The 18547-nt window shown below is 38.3% G+C and overlaps 2 protein-coding genes across 7 annotated transcripts in view; both read left to right on the top strand.

Moving 5' to 3' along the window:
- erbin (erbb2 interacting protein) overlaps window positions 1-7079 on the top strand; it is a 56320-nt gene extending 49241 nt beyond the window's left edge. For 3 of the 4 annotated variants that reach the window (XM_044095860.1, XM_044095859.1, XM_044095858.1), the window contains 5 exons: window positions 1617-1673; window positions 1890-2057; window positions 3106-3198; window positions 4072-4146; window positions 4281-7079. In XM_044095860.1, coding sequence (XP_043951795.1) covers window positions 1617-1673; window positions 1890-2057; window positions 3106-3198; window positions 4072-4146; window positions 4281-4388 — 501 coding nt within the window. In that variant the 3' untranslated portion in view covers window positions 4389-7079. Of the gene's footprint in view, window positions 1-35; window positions 180-1616; window positions 1674-1889; window positions 2058-3105; window positions 3199-4071; window positions 4147-4280 lie in introns of all 4 variants that reach the window. The other variant, XM_044095861.1, reaches the window with a different exon arrangement.
- Window positions 7080-8479: 1400 nt separating this feature from the next.
- On the top strand, window positions 8480-18008 carry srek1 (splicing regulatory glutamine/lysine-rich protein 1). 3 transcript variants are annotated; one of them, XM_044095855.1, is made up of 10 exons: window positions 8480-8744; window positions 8894-9027; window positions 12244-12359; window positions 12462-12608; window positions 13811-13989; window positions 14084-14214; window positions 14325-14436; window positions 14536-14640; window positions 15211-15282; window positions 15399-18006. In XM_044095855.1, the coding sequence occupies exons 1-10, from the start codon at window positions 8617-8619 to the stop codon at window positions 15559-15561; spliced, it is 1287 nt and encodes a 428-aa protein (XP_043951790.1). In that variant the 5' UTR covers window positions 8480-8616; the 3' UTR covers window positions 15562-18006. The 3 variants fall into 3 exon arrangements, with proteins under 3 accessions (XP_043951790.1, XP_043951792.1, XP_043951791.1); XM_044095857.1 differs by lacking the exon at window positions 8480-8744 and adding an exon at window positions 10079-11890 and having other exon boundaries at window positions 15399-18008; XM_044095856.1 differs by lacking the exons at window positions 8480-8744; window positions 8894-9027 and adding exons at window positions 9046-10580; window positions 11755-11890 and having other exon boundaries at window positions 15399-18008.
- Window positions 18009-18547: the final 539 nt, after the last annotated feature.

The following is an 18547-nucleotide window of genomic DNA, read 5'->3' as shown; positions in this document are numbered from 1 at the left end:
ACCTTCCGACATGTCGGCTGCGTCCTTGTCGTCAGAATGCGCTGTCTCGCTCCTATAATTTCAATACTCCTCCGCTGAGCTGGTCTCACTACAGCAGCTGTAGGGATATGCATGCCGGCCAAGGGGGCGTGGCCTTTAGCGGCGCTGACCGACTGCCCTATGGAGCCCTGAGCTTCCGTGTGAGTACTGCGACCTTGTAGCTAGCGCCCGCAGCTCAAGCTCCAGCTCCTGCTAGTTTCACATCATTTTCGAAAGTAAAGGAAATCTCTGTTTCCTTGTCCACCAGATGTTGAGAAGTAATCAGACCCTGAGAAGCCATCTTTGGCTTGTCCTTTTATAGAAAACCAGAGTTTAGTGTTTCTCAACATCTGATTTCCTGTTACTAAAATTCATGTGTGGTGCCTGATTTCAATGAAAACTGGACAGATTGGAGTTTCATGTTCTTTGTGATCATTATGGGAGCAGCTTTTTAACAGGGGCCTTTTTTTGTTTGTTTTTAACATAGAAAATAAACCAGTAGATAAATAAATCCAGTAGAAAGCTTAAAGGTTTCGAAAGCTAAACTTCTTTAGCCATCGTTTGTATGCAAGCCGAACATCAGATGGGATTGGGATGCAAACAATTGATCGACTTACGATTAATCGTAAATTCATTGTTTATTAAATTAAAATCAGTACCCATCCATTAACTAACAACATGTTCACTTATGTCTTTTAGTCTTGTAGTTTAACCGCCATCCATCAGAGACATCCTAAAGCTGAGCCAGTTGATAGAAAAACAAAGATGGCGCCACCATACCAGAACGGGAAGGAGAAACGGTCGAAGTAGGGTCCGTTGTGGGAAAGCAAATGCACTTTATGTGGTTCTGTTTTGAAATGCCAACAGTTGACTGGAGAAAACTCTGATTTTTGAGAAAATGGCAGCTTATCGATGGGTAACATCGATAAGCTCAATCAACTTTAGGTTATTAATCGATGCTTTTCATCCCTTAAGTGGGACAAAAGAGCCCCTTTTAAATATGCTGTGCTCTTTAACGTAAAAACCCCCGAAACATCCCAGTATTCCTCACCGTCTCACCTCAAATAACTTGTCTTGTAATTGTGACGGCTGTCTGAACCATGACGTTTCCTCCTTTAACTGCATTTGTAACGTTTAATTTTGTTCATCCGACATCTTCACTCCAACCTCTGATCACATCAGCCTGACTTCGCAAGCTCCCACTTCATGTGTGGACTTAAAAAATATGTTGACGAAAGGTAAGATGGCGAAAGTGTGTGCGTTAAGAACGTAGACGTGGGAATTGGCATAGATGGAGACTTTCGATCCTGTTTAATCCGTGTGTGTCGTGTTGCTTCCTCTGTTACCATAAACTTAACCACATTCCGCTTAGTTCTTGATTTGAGCAAATCACAGTTTAATGTTTCCCATTTAAAAAAAACAAAAACTGTTGTGCTTTTTCCTTGTTCCTCTTATGTCAAATTAAAGACTTGCTACTGACTTACAGGGATGTCATCCCTGTCGTCCTTTTGATGTCATGCATATTGATTGAAAAGGTACCAAGTAGATGTTTGGTGTGTGTCATTTCAGTACAATAATTATACAATTGTTCCTTTCAGGATGATGTTTTCGTTCCCCAAGGGCCACAAAGCTACACCATGGACCCCCACAGAAAAGTAGGTGTAATGCATGTTATCCAGAAAAAAAAAATTAGTCCAAACTTCTGGTTTCAACTGTATTTATTAAATAAACTTTTATTTACTTAAAGGGGGGCTTAGTCCAAAAGCGTGCCGAACGTTTCTTGATTTTCACCCGTCGATATTTAGCAAAGCACTGAGCTTGCACACATGTGCCGAGCAGTCTGTTTATCAGTGTGCGTTTCTGTTGCCTAGGTGCCTTTGATGAACGGTCAGATGGGCCCTTCTGGACGTCCTCAGATGAGCCAGAGCTCAATGGCTCGTCACCCTTCCAGAGAGCAGCTCATCGATTATCTGATGCTCAAAGTCTCCCAGCAGCCCCACGGGCCTCCGCGCATTCCTCACGACACGCTACAGCAAGAGGTGAGGCCTTGTAACACCTAAATGAAACTTTAGCTTTTATAGCACTACTATTACAATCGCTTGTTTCAGTTTGCGGGTGTTGCTGGCAGATGTTGTGTTTGGTCGGTAATGGGTATTTCAACACGACAAACTTCTAAATGTAGTTGCTGCTAAATAATTAATACTCTTTTAACTTTTCATATTTGGTCCTTTAAAAAGCAAGCAAATGTCTTCTTGAGTCACCTAGTTAGTAAGCAGAGTCTGCCTGTGTGTAGTTTAACCTCAGTGCAAATAGAAGTTTTTATACTTCTATTTATACTGACACACAGATGCCAAGATATTTTTAAAGAACATAAGCAAATAAACTGCATCACGAAGACCAAAAGATGCAGATGGCCTGTTAGCAAAGTAGCGAGTAGAAAGCCATAAGAAATTCTGTTATCAGTTCGCCACAAGCTGTGTAGACGAAGAAGGTGAACGGCACGTCACCCTGAACATCCTCCCCCACAGTAAAACTAGTGGTGCCAGCATCGTGCCTTGAGGGACACCTTTTCTTCATAGTTGTCAAGAACATGGATGGACATAAGAACAGGAAGATTGTGGAAGAAAACCTGTTAAGAGGCTGAAAAAGACTTGAAACTGAATCAGATGTTCACCTTTTGTTTTTCCAACATTTTCTACCACTTCATAAAAGACTTAATCTCTTAAAGTACTCATTTTATTTTCCCTCTCGCTCAGCTGCATAGATCAATACTAGGTTTAAGTAGGAAGTTCAAGGGGAGAAACTTTCAAGGCATCGTGTTTCTGGGCATTTACTTCAAACCTTCCCATCAGGAAGAACTTTCTGTCAACACAGAGGCTTTGCAAATCTTTCCCTAGATTTTTCCTGTTTATCCGACACAATCAGTGTTCCTGTCTTTCCAACGAACCATCGCAAGTTAGTTTGATATTCTTTTCTTTAGAGTCCTGCTGTTTTTGCCTTTGGCGTGTGTTAATGAAAGAGGAATGTGTAGCCGACGGGGAGTGAAGTGAAACGGTAGCTTATCAAAAGTGTGTGGGTGTGTTTCAGATCCGTGTGAAAGTAGAGAAGAATCCGGAGCTGGGTTTCAGTATATCGGGCGGAGTGGGAGGCCGGGGAAACCCCTTCCGTCCCGAGGATAATGTAAGCTTACACCTTTCATCTTCTAGTCTTTCCTTTTGCTCTTAGGGACATTTTGTGCTCCGGGTGCCTACAAAGTCTGGAAAAGTTTGGAATTTGATTTGAAGTACTTTTCAAGATCTAAATAAGTATCTGTCCATCCATTCCTGCATTAGTTGTCCGTATGTGCGTCCATGAATTTATCCGTCCGTGCTTGGATCCATTCATTCATCTATTTCTCTTCTAGAGCTGCAACCAACGATTAATCATAAAATGGCACATTCTCTATATATTTTAGTTACCCACTTAAGCCTTTCATGACGTATTAGAAATGCACTAAAATATACAAATAATTCAATTCCTTGATTAATTAAAAAAATATTTTATTACTTAAAATGCTTTAGAAAATCTTAACCAGGTGAAACTAAAACTATACTGATTCAGGAGTCTTAGCTAAATTATATTTACTGACAATCTGGACACATTTTGCATTTTTGTCTTATTTTTCCTAACAGTTTTGGCTTAATTACTGCTCTGAATGTGTTGGTTTCTTTTGTAAATGACCTTTTTTGAGTCTGAAAACTCCAGGTAACAATTAGCTGATCACGTTAATAAGTATACGATTATTTCATTAATCGATTAATCGTGATTAATCGTTCCAGCCTCATTATTTTTTACTTCTATACATTAGTTAATCTGCACATCCAATCAGTCTGTGGTTCCTGCAGGTTTGTACTCAAAGCCTGTTTTTAGTTTCTGTAGAAATGCATGCTTCTCTATTAACCAAAAAGAGAGGGAGAACTCTGAAACGATGACATATTTTGAAATAAGAAAGAAAAAAATAAAGCTTCTTTAATTTATTGTTATAGTTGAAAACCACTGGTTTCGTAATTCTAGGGCATTTTCGTGACTCGAGTTCAACCTGAGGGGCCAGCGTCCAAAATCCTTCAACCCGGAGATAAAATAATTCAGGTATTTTGTTTAAAAAAAATAATAAATCAAGTAATTTTGAACAGTAAGAGACATGAAATGTTGGTTCTGTTTCGAAGGGGGAAATAAAACCGTTTTTTTTTTTTTTGTGTGTGTGTGTTTGTTTTTGTCCACAGGCAAATGGATACAGCTTCGTGAACATCGATCATGGGAATGCAGTGTCCCTGCTCAAGACGTTTCCATCCACTGTGGATTTAACGATCGTAAGAGAAGTGCAAGCGTAGACCCGACTGAATCTGTCCTCCGGCAGAACGGCGCAGCACATGAAAGGAGAGCAAAGAAATCTATGGTGACTTGTCATATTTTTATACACAGAGAGACTGATCTGCTGACACCTGTTGGGACTCTTTATAGCTGAGATCCTCAGAGGTCTTCGTCGCCTCGATGCAACGGGGAAAACCACTGAATGTAGTGGATCTTAGTGAAACAGCAGCAAACACATGCAAGTACGTGTCCTCAAAAGGCCGTCACTGTGGTATACATATATATATATTTTTTATACAAAAACCTGAAGATTTGATGGGAACTCTGATCTCTGTACAGATCCGCTTTTTTTGTTTTTGTTTTTTTTTAAGTCAACGACTTATCAACCACTTGTCAAGATTTGGGTTTTACTTCCTCAGATGGGCATGGAGGCGACCACTAGGGGGCAGGGCTCCCACTCTTCTCTTCTGTCTTTAAGTTTGCCTTTTATTTTTGAATTTTTTTTTTTATTATTATTCTTTAGCTGAACCATTTCCCCGTTGCCAGGCGACATTATCAAAAGGGACTGCGTTACGTGCTTCTCATGGGGAGACGAATGTAGATCAAGGAGGCGTTTGTTTCTGTTTTTTTATGGAAGATGAAAGAAATAAACGAAGAAGGAGAACCATCCAGTCAGACTTCCGCAAACCCGTCAAGATCCACCTCAGTCATGTTCTGGATAACCAGACCTGTGCCATCCGGAAACTCATCCCAACTCGTCAGACGTTTTCAGAAATGCAGGTGTTCCTACGATGAGAGAAGAAAGCAGAATGGAGATCCTCACATCGGGAGAAAAAGCGGGTTCTTGTGTTCATGTCTCTTTAAAAAGGTACAACTTTTGTTTGAAAAAAAAAAAAAAGGACTAAAACTGGGACAATAAGCACATCTGGTTCCGCCAGGATGACATAAAGGTGCTTAGAAGTAGACAAGCTAGCTTTCGATGAAAACACCTTAAGGCTACTCGATTTAACCAAAGCAAGCATTAAAATGAACAGAAGGTAAAAGCAGGGACTGTTCTCAGAGAGATTTTAGGATCAACATGTTTCATTGTGGGGATTTCGTCTTTTAGGTCGTCATCAATGCAAAAAAATAATAAATAATTAAAAAAAAACAAAAACATGAAACATTTTACACAGAAGAAAACCACAGGTTGCCTTTTGTGTCTGTTTTGTTCCCGTCACTCATCACAGTCTTGTGGTTTTTTTGTTGTTGTTTTTTTTCTGTTTGTTTGTTTTATTGTTTTTCCTTCGCTGTACAGAGAACAGAGATGGGAGACACAAATTGTCAAGTGCCATAGACCTTGAACTGTTGGAACAAGGGGAGGATGTTCAGCTCTTCCCACCCAAGGAATCCAAGCAATACCCACATTCGCAACCCCTTCGAGTACATTTGCAGCATAATGGCTTCAAAGCAATATTTAAAAAGCCTTTATTTTCATTCACACGGCATCGTTTTTAAACCTTAACCACAAGCTTTTAGTACTCCCTGATGGTTTTACATGTTTTTTGTATTGTGATTTTATTCTTTTTTTTTTCTTTTTTCTTTTTTTTTTTTTTTACAATGAAATGGCACAGAAATTACGTGTGTGTGTGTGTGTGTGTGTGTGTGTGTGGCATTGCTCAAAAAGCAAATGTGAAAGAGTTTTTGTCACTTTGGCCGAGATATTTTACTGTTTTGTCGAGTGCTGAATATCTCGCTGTTTGTGTGTTTAAAAGTTTCCACTGTGGGCTGGTGAGGTCAGGGGGGGGGGTTACTGACTCAGCATTCTGAAAACAATTGTAAAAGGACTGTGAGAAATAAGTGTGATCAAGATTTATATTATACCCCCACCTCTAGAGATTCAGACACAGGTACAGCAGCGAGACGTGTTTCCCAAACTCGTGGAAATGATAAAATACACATTGTCCTGTGAATTCCTTCACTTCCGTCACTTGTTGCCAGTAGAGTATCTTCTGGGTTTTTTTTTTGTTTTTTTTTTTTTTGCATTTTGCATTGGCAACCAAATGAAAACAAAAAACAAAAAAAACTTTCTTGTCCCACCCCATTTTAATTCATTTAAATTAAACGGATAATTTTCTGTTGAAAAATATTTGTTCTAAATGAGGTTGGTCGTTAGTTCTTCTACTTGATTAGCAATTGGTCAGTTTTTATTTACAAGAAAGTGACATTTTTCGCACATTGTGTTGTATTGTACTCTGATGAAATCCTTGATTGTATTTGTTTTAAAGTTCTTTACTTTTTTTTGTTTTTTTGTTTTTTACGACAGAGATTAATTTCTTGGGTTATGGTCACTTTATAATCACTTTTAAAAAATTGTCTACTTTAGACAATCTAGGGATGAAAACAAATCTTTTCACTGTTTCTTCATTCGTGTTTTGCATTTTTCGTTCCCACTTTTGTATTTATTTAGCAGACTTACATGAAATTTTAGACCTTACTAATCAAATTGTAAATAACCGAAGAAACATTTGTGACTTGCGATTGTAAAACCAGCAATAAATTGCAATGCAGAGGCTCCCATTTAAATGTATAGCTAGTATTTCTAATGTTTCTCTGGAAACGGTCACAGTGAGATGATTGATATGCATTTATCCAACATTCCAGATTTTGTATATAATTTCCTGTTTCAGAAGTTACCTGTGGGACAATAAACTAATGCTGTTTAACAGTGATGCTTTTGTTTTACTGTCTCGATCATCCAGGTTTATCTTAAGGGCTTCGGGAAAACTGAGAAGAACTCAATAAGTGCTACTTTTGGACCTGCTGAAGATAAATTGCAGTAACTGGTAGTTATTCAAAATTGGTTTCACTTAAAAGCATGTGAATATGCAAGTCTTGACCGCAGTTTACACTTTTGTGCTACTTTTGTTACCCAATTCAAATAGATGTAACAGTTTCTAGCTTGAGCTTCTCATTTTGTGTGAATGTTTTAGATCCATGGTGACCAGACAGAGCAAAACAAATTTGAGCACAAAACCTTCATGGTTCTTGGGCACTCAAATTTGCAAAATTTAAATGCCCAATTTACAAATTTTGTCTACGTGTTGTAATTCAAGCATATGTGTACCATACCTGGCAATTCTAACATTCTTAAGTGCACATGGTTGGATCCTTTTTCTACCAACAACTGTATGACCAGAATTCTTAGATTGGCAAGTAGTGGTTGTGTAAATGTAGTGAATGGAAGAAGCTAAAAGTCTCACTTTTTTATGCTGCTGTTGAAAGGTATATTGCTGGACCCTGTTCTTTAAGCCAACTCCAACTCTTCACAGCTGTACACATTTACTATAAAATATTTGACCCCAAGTTTATACTGCTTCCTTCCCCAATTTTTTGAAAATTTGAGTTGTTATGCTATGAATACAGGGAAATCTTTTATTTATACGTTTTACTATATTCTGTCTTTTTCAAATTGTTTTCCTGGTATGTTCGATATAAAATGGATTGACGGTGAGTCAAAACTCTGCTAAACAATCTGTCGTTCATTTAACTCAGACGCTGATGTAAAAAATGTTGCTGCTTGTGAAGGTAAGAAGAAAAAAAACACAAATATGTTGTGCTGTGTGACAACTCCTACAGTAGAGGAGTCTCGTGTTTCGGTTATAGATTTTCTAATACTTGTAAATATTACCACTGCATTTTTTTAAGCAAAAAATTATTGTGCATTCACTATTGTAAAGTTTCATCAGGGTTATGTCTGTATTTTTCTTAAAATGCGTGCTAAAAGTTATTTGTGGAAGGAAATTTAATTTTAACAATAGCAGATAGATTAAAGATAGCTACTTTTCCTTGTCCTAAAATGGTACTCTTTTTGTCCTATAGGTAGCTTTTAAAAAAAGATTATATGAAACTAGCTTTGAAACATACATTTAAAATTTGAGTTTATTTTTATACTTTAATTGTATTATTTAATATAAATATGCGTTAGGAGCCAATAACCGAGCTTATATAAATTTATGAATTGCTGAAAATATTACTTTTTTTTTCCCTTTTCTTCATTTTAAATGTAGTGTATTGTTTCTTCCTGTAGGGGGAGGCAGTAGTGCTCGATGTTGATTCTTAAACGATGTTCAAAAACAAGAAGAAGTCTAAAACCTCCTGCACCGCCACCCTCTGGCGCCGACGGGGATAACTGAGAAATTATACAGTTTTAACGCTATAGTTTAATTTCAACACACACAGAAGAAGAAACACTTTATCGCTCGCACAATGAGCGGTATACCGGGGACCGCAGTCGTCCAGGTGACCAACTTGTCGTCGGCTGTGAGCAGCGAGCAGATGCGCACTCTGTTTGGCTTCCTGGGAGACATCGAGGAGCTTCGTCTCTATCCCCCCGAGTAAGCGCTACTTTTCCGGTCTAAGCTAGCGAGGCAACGCCGCGGAGTTGCGGCCTTGTTAGGGCCTCACGTAAGAATTTGTACGTAGCTGTCCTAAATGTTTTTTAACGACTAACTTTATTCTTTGTGGTCCATATTTCTTCCCACAGCAACACCCCTCTGTCCTTCTCCTCCAAAGTTTGTTATATAAAGTACCGAGACCCCTCAAGTGTTGGTGTGGCGCAACATCTCACCAACACTGTTTTTATTGACAGAGCTTTGATAGTGGTTCCCTGCGCAGAAGGTGAGTGCAAGCTGCTTGGTTTAATCATATTACAATAATAATAATAAAAAAAAAACATTTATAAATAGCTGTGGACGTCTTCTCTGGAATTCACCTTGATGTCTGTCGTGGTCGTGGGGAGGGGGGTGTATAGTGGTCTTCAGAAATAAACACGGCTGGTGTTGGATAATTTAGAGCAGCCATGGGCCGGTATGTAAATATAAGACTTAAAACACAAATATTATAAATTAAGACGATTTATTAGAGATATTTTCTTCTGTTACTTCTAATATAATGAGACACTTATTTTTTCAGTATTTTTGTGAAATTTAAGCAAAAATAGAGAATACAGACATACTAGTTGTATTCTTTTCCCTTTCTTGCACGTGAGAGAGAAACTATAGCATGCTTCTTTCTGCCAGCTGACTGGCAGTGCAGCAATCAAAAATCTGATATGACTTTTGTTTTTTAAGTCTGTCCAATTCCATTTTCATTTAAGTTACAAAACATAAGAAAATAATGTTCTGTGGGTTCTTTGGATACATTTGATGAACAGCAAAGACATTTTCATTGTTTGACCTGGTGATAACTGATTAGGAGGATTATGATATATGCTTATAGCAGAAACCGGCCCATGTCTAGATTGGATTTAAAGCATTTTGTTGGTCCAGTACCTGAGACAGGTTGTGGGTTTACCCACAGCACCCACTCAAGTTTCTGTTTGGTGTCGCATAAATTAAGGGCGATCAACGTTACCATGAATACTGGACAGTCTGGAAGTACAGCTTGTGCACCTAAAATAAATATAACCAAATCCATTGCTAAAGAATAAAACTCTGTCTTTCTCCCCCTTTTTTTCTTACAATTTAAAAAAAGAAATTTTTGGTGCTCTTTTTAGGTAAACTCCTACCTTCTCTCCCCCACTCCCTTTTGTTGGTACCCCTGTGTACACTCACAATGATTACACTTCTAACCTGATGCATTGTGTCCACGTGACTTGGTGCTGGATGGCTAATGAGTTTATTAATTTGGTTTTGTATGTTTTTTCTGTGTGATTATGTGTGCATATCAGATGACTAGACTGGCCCAGCTGTTACACTACACTAGCCTGAGTCAGGCATTGTTTTCCAAGCCACTATCCCCGATCGGGCCAACGCAGCCTTCAAGGGGGGGTTGTGACCCGGAGAATAGCCCGCAGAACCTTCCAAGATGGACACCTTGTCTCTTTTTTTTTTTTTTTTTTTTTTTTTTTTACTTTATTTTTGTTTTCGGTTTGTTTCCTTTTCATACTATCCCATGTTGTCCACTCTCTACTGTCTCTATCTAGAAACTTGCAGGTTGTGTTTATATTTGTTATTTTTTTGTTTGTTATTTTGATTATTGTCCAACCCCCCCAATCCCCTCTCTCTTTCCGCTACAGCTGGAGCTTGTGTGTGGTTGAATTCAGTCCAGGTTGCTACGGCACACCGGTGGGATGTGTGCCACACAAAAGATGCTATGAGGATCACTAACTCTTTTGTTCTCTTGTCTCCTACGTCTGTTGACGTAGTGAAGGGCTAGTCTGTGTGGAAAAAGTGAGCCTCAGTAACAAATCATATATATATATATATATATCTTAAAATATTTGTGCACTTATTCATTTACTTGACACTGGACTAAGAAGGCAACATTTAGTACTTTTTCCTCACATTACTTCAGTACCGCTCTGATGTGAATGTTTAGTAATGACACAGAACTGATCAGTGTAGCATCATTCTCTCTTTGTAATGCATTAATACATTGCTCTGTTCATGTTTTGCTTAACAAAGATGGTTATTTGCCCCTTTAATGCTGAATTCCCTCTAGCTCTAGGTCAAAATTGGACGGTGCCTTGCAATATTATTCACAAAATTTTCCTAATTTTGTCTCGATGCAACCACAAACTTTGATGTGTTTTTTTTTTGGACTAGGAGCCTCCAATGCAAGGATCCGGAGTCTCAAGTGGCTCTTTGGACGTTCCACATCGGCTCCTATTACCTCCCAGTAAAAATAATTTAAAACCAAGTGATGTTTTTGAATTTTACTATATAATAATTGTTTGTTTGTTTTTTTAGTATCAATTCATCTTTTGATATTTGTTAATTGCACTAAATTTCTAACACAGAAGATGATTTTTAGATTTTTCATTTATTTATTTTTTTTAAACTTTTGGTTTAAAACACTAAATGTATATAAAGTTTAAATTTTTAGCATTTTTTTTTTCCAAAACCAAATAATAGAAATAAAACAGTGGTTCTATAAAAAAAATTACAACAAAATTCCTTTAGCAGGTTTTTGTCTTTTTTTTTCTTTTTTCGGACACATGCGGCTCTAAACGAGTTTTATTTCAGTGGACTGAGGGCCACAGAATGGCTCTTTGGATCGTGAAGGTCCAAAGAGACCTTTGCGATCTCTTAGCAGGCCCCAGTGCTAGACCAACACAAAGCGGTTTTACTCTTGTGTTGCTCGGTCACATAAAGTCCCAGTGGAGCAGAGTTGAGTTTGTGGCTGCGTCTTGAGGAAATGTGGGAAAGTTGAAGGGTTGTGAATCTGTTTGCAAGGCTCCGTTTAAAACTTTCAAATCTTCCTCCTGAGAGAGAAAGGAAGAATATTATTATCCACAGTGGAGTGAACACAATTCCTAATTGGTTGTTTTATTGACCTCTTAGCATTTCCAAAGTTCTTAAAACTGTTGTTCTTTTCTGTATCTGATGTTCTGTGTGCTATTAGTGATGCAGCCATTGGGGGTTGTCTTGTGTTGCACACCTTTCCAACACTGCGAAACGATCGCCCCCCCCACTCCCCCCGCGGAAAAGCGCCCATGCTTGATATCGTATGGTTCATGACCAATATGTTTCCAGTACAGGTGACCCATACATCAAAGTGTTGACTCATTCTCTGCATTGTGTTTTTTTTTTCTTTTTCTTTTTTACTTAACCTATTTAAAAAAAAGCAAATAATCAGCTCCCTTTTTGTTTTGTTTTTCTTTAATAAGAAGCTATTCTTTTGCACTTTATATTAATGATGCATATTGACTGAGAAGAGTAGATTAATCAAATCCAAGTCAGGATGCTTGGTCTGAAGTAGCGGGTAGATGACTCTTTAGGCTGAATGGGGAAGTGTATGCTCTCTTTCTCTCTAGAATACAGTGGGATAAATGTGCAGGCAGAGTGAAGAGCGCCTCCCTTTCCTCCCCTAACGTCCAGCTTTGTCCTGCAGGGAAGATCCCAGAGGAGGCCAAGGCTCTGTCGCTGTTGGCACCTGCCGCCCCGGTACCCAGTCTGATTCCAGGCGGAGGATTGCTGCCGATTCCCACTCCGGCTCCACTTCAGAACGTGAGTCATTGTCTTTATTTTGGGTGTTGTTTTTTTTTTTAATTTACTTCTTCACATGCATACGTTGAATCTAGCATCCATCCGTGCGTTTCACGCCCACAGCTGAACCTCCCTCTAGTGAATCGGATCACAGCGGGCCTCGACGCCACAGCCTCTGTGCTCTCTCAGCCTCCCCTCATCGGCAATGTCGACCCGACCAAAATCGATGAGATTAGGAGGACGGTTTATGTTGGAAACCTAAACTCACAGGTGAGGTTAAAGAAGCGTCTAAGTAAATGAAGGTAGTTAAAGTTGTGTATATGGCTGGAACAATTAATTGAGTATTGAAGTAATCGTCAGCTGATGTAGCAATCAATTAATTAACAGCAGCATGCAGACAAAAAAAGGGGCAATTTGCTGAAAGAAAAACGCACTCATAAGTAAATGAGCTAAAACTGTTTGAAAAGATGCTCCTCAGACAATAATAATAAAAATAAACCTTTGTTTATAGATAACTCCTCAGGTGGCATAGTTCTACTGAAATATATTTTTCTGTAAAAAAACCAAAACCTCCTATTAAGACCTTTTTATTATTATTAATACAAGTTGAGTCAGTTCTAAAAAATAATTGTCAACTAATTTAATAATTGATTAATCATTAACTGAAGTCCATAGACTCAAAAAAATTGCAATTTGCTGAAAGAACAACATACAGAGCTGTAGTTAAGCCAAAATTGTGGAAAAGAAAAATGCATCTGTTTTGCATTTCACATTAAAAAAAGATAAGCTTGCAAATATGTTCAACCCAGAACTAAGGAAGGAGCATATTTTTTAGCTTTACCTCGTTCTAAAAAAATCAATAAATCTCCTGTTAAGAACCTTTTGTTATCCAGTCAGTTAATCTAAAAAAATAATCATCAGCTCAGTCCTCCACTGTATCGACGCTGCGTCGAGGAGAAAGGCTTGAGCTTTTCACATGTTGATGTTAGAAGTGTCTTTTTAGCTGCAGATGCATCCTACAAATGATGGGGTGCTCACTAAAGGAATGCTATTGTTGTATTTTAGGCAAGAAAATGTTTATTTTTCTATTTAGAAATGAATTGAATTACTTTTTTATTTGTATCCTGTAGTGTATTTCTAATATTGTATGGAACAATTACGTGAAAAATCCACAGAACGCAGCGACAATTTTAATTTTAATTTAATTGTCGCCAGAATAACTACAAATTGACTACAGAGTTAATCATTAGATGCATATTTTCTTCAACATTTTTACAAAGTGTGACCTCTATGATGAGCTCCCCGTGCTTCGATACCCCTAAATAAAATCCAGGGTATTCGATAGCCTTCGGAAGACAACTAATTTTGTGAGTTCAGTGCAGAGTTCAGTTCCCATAGAGACTTCTTGGTGTTAAGACTATTTTAAGCTTTTAAATGTGCAGTTTGTTATAGTTTTATTGCATCTGTCCCAGACCACCACTGCAGAGCAGCTGCTGGAGTTCTTCAAGCAAGTGGGAGACGTGAAGTTTGTCCGGATGGCCGGAGACGAGACTCAGCCGACCCGCTTCGCCTTCGTAGAGTTTGTGGAGCAGGACTCGGTGGCCAGAGCCCTCACTTTAAACGGAGTCATGTTTGGAGACAGACCCCTGAAGTGTGTTCTCACACCCATCTGCTGTGAAATGTGGTTGAGAAGTGTCAGGGTTCTTTTTAAAATTATTATTATTATACGGTTAAATCTGTTCCAGGGTCAATCATTCCAATAATGCCATAGTGAAGCCGCCTGAGCTGACGCCGCAGGCTGCTGCGAAGGAGCTGGAAAGTGTGATGAAGAGGGTGAGGGAGGCCCAGTCCACCATCGCTGCTGCCATAGAGCCAGGTTGGAGATGTGGATTGATTTGAAATACTCACAAAGTGTCCCGTAACTCAGCGGAAGTTGTTTTTTTTTTTTTATGCTGACGCTAAGATTTCTTCTCTGTGCTTCTGTAGAGACCAAGAAGCGTTCCTCCAGCCGCTCCCAAAGGTCACGGCGGTCCCGTTCCCGGACGCGCTCTCGTTCCCACTCGAGGTCACGGAGGAAAAGGTCCCGCTCCAAACACAGGTGCTCACAAAGCCCCAGTTTGACACCATAGCGGTACTGTGATGTCCAGTCGCTGATGTTTTCCCTCTTTATTTTCTGTCTCCAATTCTGGTGGATCAGGCAAACACAAAGGTCTTTTCCTGGCGGTGACGCCCACAGTTCAAGGAGCGGCCACAAGAGGCGCTCTCGTTCCAGAGACAAGAGACATGCCAGGAGTCGCTCCAGGTGCTTTGACAGCAGCTGACTTTACAAAGTTTTCTTTTACTTTCCCAGTCTAAATGCAGTACAGTACTTCTGCTTGTCTCTGTCACACATTTCACATTTCTATAACACTTAGTGGACAAAAGTCATTGTTCTTCCCACTGTTAGCAGAAGAGGGCGCCATATTCCAAGTGATCTCGACTTTGCACTGATGGAAGATGTAATTAAATCTGAATATTTGGCCATGTTTTCGAATCAATTCAAAAACACTTTATTTTATTCTAAAGGGGAAATCATATGTTGTCGTAACTCTTATCGTCTTCAACGAGGATTCTGACTGACGATTGTTGCCATGTTACTGTTTTATTTCTGTCTTGATACACTAACGAGTATTTTCTTGGGGTAGCAGTGATGATATTCCACAGTAACGTCTCCTAAATGATAATATCAGTTGTTGGCAAATTCTGCTAATCCACCTCATTTGCTTTTGCTGCTTCTCTGTGAATCTCTGTCTCGCTGTACGGTCAGAAAGCCGGGCAGAGAGATTTATCCTACTAAAAGTTTTTACTAAACGTAGTTTTTCTTTTCTATTAGAGGCCACAAAAGGAGGAGCAAAGATCGGTCCAGAAGCCCTCAAAGGAAAGCGAGATCACCTTCACCAAAACGGTCAGTACGTCAAGCACCAAATCTGATTCCGTTCTTAGCAGCACCTGAGTCATTTAATTCGTTGTTTGGTTCATTTGTTTGTCACTGTTCATTCGTTTTTCGATGGGCTCTCTTAGAAGTAAACGGGAGAAGAGGCGGGAGCGCAGCAGAGACAGGAAGGAGCGCTCCACCTCCAGGAAGAGAAGCCGCAAAGACGAGGAGCGGATAAAGAGCAAATCCAAGACGACCAAGGTGAAACGGCTCGCGACTTTCTCACCAGAAAGTCTGTTATCCCGTTAACAGGATGACCGATTTAGTAGAACGTGGCCCTTGAAGTGATTTTGTTTGGCCCATGACCACAAGTCAAGAATTTGGAAATTGTCTGTTTTTTCGTTAATAAGGCAAAAGTCCAAAGCCTCTTTTATGTTTTGAGTCTTTAATAATATACAGATTTTATTAAAAAAACAATGAAATCTGTATATCATTTCATTATTGAGCAGGAAAACCTACAAATTACTAAGTAATTTTGTGACCCGTCAGTAGTTTTGAATTTGCTAAGATCAGTGCTGACTTCTTTTTTTTTTTTTTTTTTCTTGAAGTTTGAAGTCTTCATCACACTTTCCTGTCAGTAACAATTTTGATCAAGCACCTTTTTTTGTCTTTTTAAGTACTTTTACATAAAACCACATGGTGGCTCCTAGAGGGGAGTTTTATAATCAAAGCAAAATGACAAGATCATCACCATTTATAGCCTAACCTCTACTAGCAGCCGCGATGTGGAGTTAAAATTTTATCTCCATATTTTGTGGTACTATTGTGATAACAAGAAAAATTGTTAAACTATTTATTACTTCTTTTTTTTTTGGGAATACTGTGGCTGTGCCTGGATTGCGCCACAAATACTGTTCTTGAAAAACATTCTCATTTAAAACAGACTTCTTTAGGATGCCAGTTGCTTAGAGAAAAGTGTGATTTATATCACTAAATCCCAAACAGTAACCTTATTTTATTATATTATCAAATTTAATGATATTTATGAATTCTCTCGTGGAGCAGTAGAGACAACGACAAAACCAGGACTTCTGGTTATACTGCTGTTGGGTTTTTTTTTTTTGGTTGTTTTTTATGTCAACAATTGGAATCAAGATAACAATAAATCAAAAATATTTTAAGAATTTTTCTTTAAGACAGTTGATAAGAGATAATTGCCAACCCCTTAACCTCTACCTAACTTTTTATTTATTTTTTTATTCAACTCCAGCGGCGTCTTGGGAGTTGATGCGTTCGCCCTCAAATTGGTTCGGCTCATGTAAAATTATAATGATTGTTTTGCTCTTCCTGGTTTTTAGTGATATCTTTGTTCGAATAAGAAAAAAAGCATCAAGTGTCTCAAACGTAAACATTGGCACGGAGCAAAGGAAAGGTTCAGAGTGCAAAAACAAACCCAGTGCGCTGAGAGTGTCTGAATATATTTAGCCACTGAGAGCCTTTCACAAGTCTAAAACCAAACCAAATGAGATGGTGGCAAAAAAAAAAATTTAAAGGTAGTAGCGTACAGGAAGTGCTGCAGCTCTGTGACTGAGTTGTACTTAAACAAATTACACGACCAGTTTGATTCTAACTGGTTCAACTTCAAAATGACTCGATGCACTTTGAAATGTTACGTTTGACAAGAACCATTCATGCCGTTTGCTCTGAAGTAAACCTGAGATTAGGGGGCGGAGGGAGATAAATGAACCAGAGCGTCGGACCACAGCACATTGCTCTGTCCCCAACCCGTCCCACCAGCGTCAGGTAATCTCGTTTCAGTGGTGAATGTTTCCACTTCTCTTCAGGTCGTTTTCAGATGAGACTGCACAAGTAGCCTACTTCAGTTCCAGATCAACCCAAACGATAGCTTTGATAGAAAAAAAAAAAAAAAGATGAAAAAAGGCGCATCGCGCCGCATCTGATCTGATAACCAGCTGAACATCTTAGACGGCTGAAAAGATGCCCTCGAAAAGAAAAAAAACCCGCCATTATCTTGTAGAGTTCTGTTCGTCACATCTGCACGGATGGTTTTGTCACGCACAACAGTTAACAACTTTTTTTTTTTTTTTTTGGAGTGTGATGCAGCTCATAGATTGTTCTGTTTTTGAGGTAAACACGATTCTCTTGTCAAATCCAATCAAGTTAACTCTGATGCCATTTCAGGCATAATTTATTCCAAACATAACTCTGTGCCAAACATGATTCCTGCTTCCACTTGTATATATATATATTTTTTTACCTATAAAAAAACGTTTTCCCATACGACAAGTGAAGAAATCTACCAGTGATTTTGGGTTTTTGGAGTGTAATTAAAATAATATTTCGTCTGTAAAACATACAAGGTTCATTTTGAGATCACCACACACCAGAGCTGCTCAAGAAGACTAGAAATATTTGTACTTTAATCGCTGTTTTTTTTTTTTCTCCCCTCCACCTCAGGGTGTCCAAACTTTTTGCCTCATGAGCCAAAATTGTCAAGTCAAGAGGACTTGAGGGTCAAAAAAGTTATATTTTTAATTAAAACTTACACTGCCATAGAATTTGTTTGGCAATTTGATTAAGGACGAAACGATTAATCGGATTAATCGATTATTAAAATAATTGTCAACTAATTTAGTAATTGATTAGTCATTAACTAGAGTATACAGAATCAAAAAGGACCATTTGCTTAAATAACAAAATATTTATAGCAGTAATTAAGCCAAAACTGTACTCTCTCTCTCTCTCTCTCTCTCTCTATATATATATATATATATATATATATATATTTTTTTATATATATATATATATATATATATATATATATATATATATATATATATATATATATATATAGAATGGATAGTGTCATAATTTAATCAATCACTGCATGATTTTATATACATATATATATATATATATATATATGTTAATTTGTTCTGGCAAACAAAACCGTCTGTTTGATATGCTTGCTTCAAGTGGTATAATTTCAGCTTCACTTGGTTCAGATTCAGTAAATTGGCGGAGGCGTCAATAATATTATTTACAATGTATAAAAGACAGCGTGGGTAAATAAAAACTGCCAAAAAATCCAATTAACTGTCAGAATCGCGCCAAAGAGGCTCAATTAAATCAAAATGCCTAAACTGACAGGCTTTTTAAACCTGATTTATAAATTATTGTAGACTATTAAAAGAAATATTTATATAATGTTTATGCTAACACCGGCACTAAGATCCCGCCAGAACCTTTAATCATCTGAGTCTGTTTTGGCTGG

The sequence above is a fragment of the Gambusia affinis genome, linkage group LG17 (assembly GCF_019740435.1).
Source record: "Gambusia affinis linkage group LG17, SWU_Gaff_1.0, whole genome shotgun sequence".
In the NCBI taxonomy this organism is placed as follows: Eukaryota; Metazoa; Chordata; class Actinopteri; order Cyprinodontiformes; family Poeciliidae; genus Gambusia; species Gambusia affinis.
Note: the sequence above shows the minus strand (reverse complement) of the source record. Positions and strands in the feature narration are given on the sequence as shown.

What these genes read in the sequence shown, in the direction of transcription:
- srek1 (XM_044095855.1), top strand. Translation starts at nt 8,617, where the DNA reads ATGAGCGGTATACCGGGGACCGCAGTCGTCCAGGTGACCAACTTGTCG. An exon ending in TTTGGAGACAGACCCCTGAA is followed by an intron (nt 13,990 to 14,083) that starts GTGTGTTCTCAC and finishes AATCTGTTCCAG; the next exon opens with GGTCAATCATTCCAATAATG. An exon ending in AGATCACCTTCACCAAAACG is followed by an intron (nt 15,283 to 15,398) that starts GTCAGTACGTCA and finishes GGGCTCTCTTAG; the next exon opens with AAGTAAACGGGAGAAGAGGC.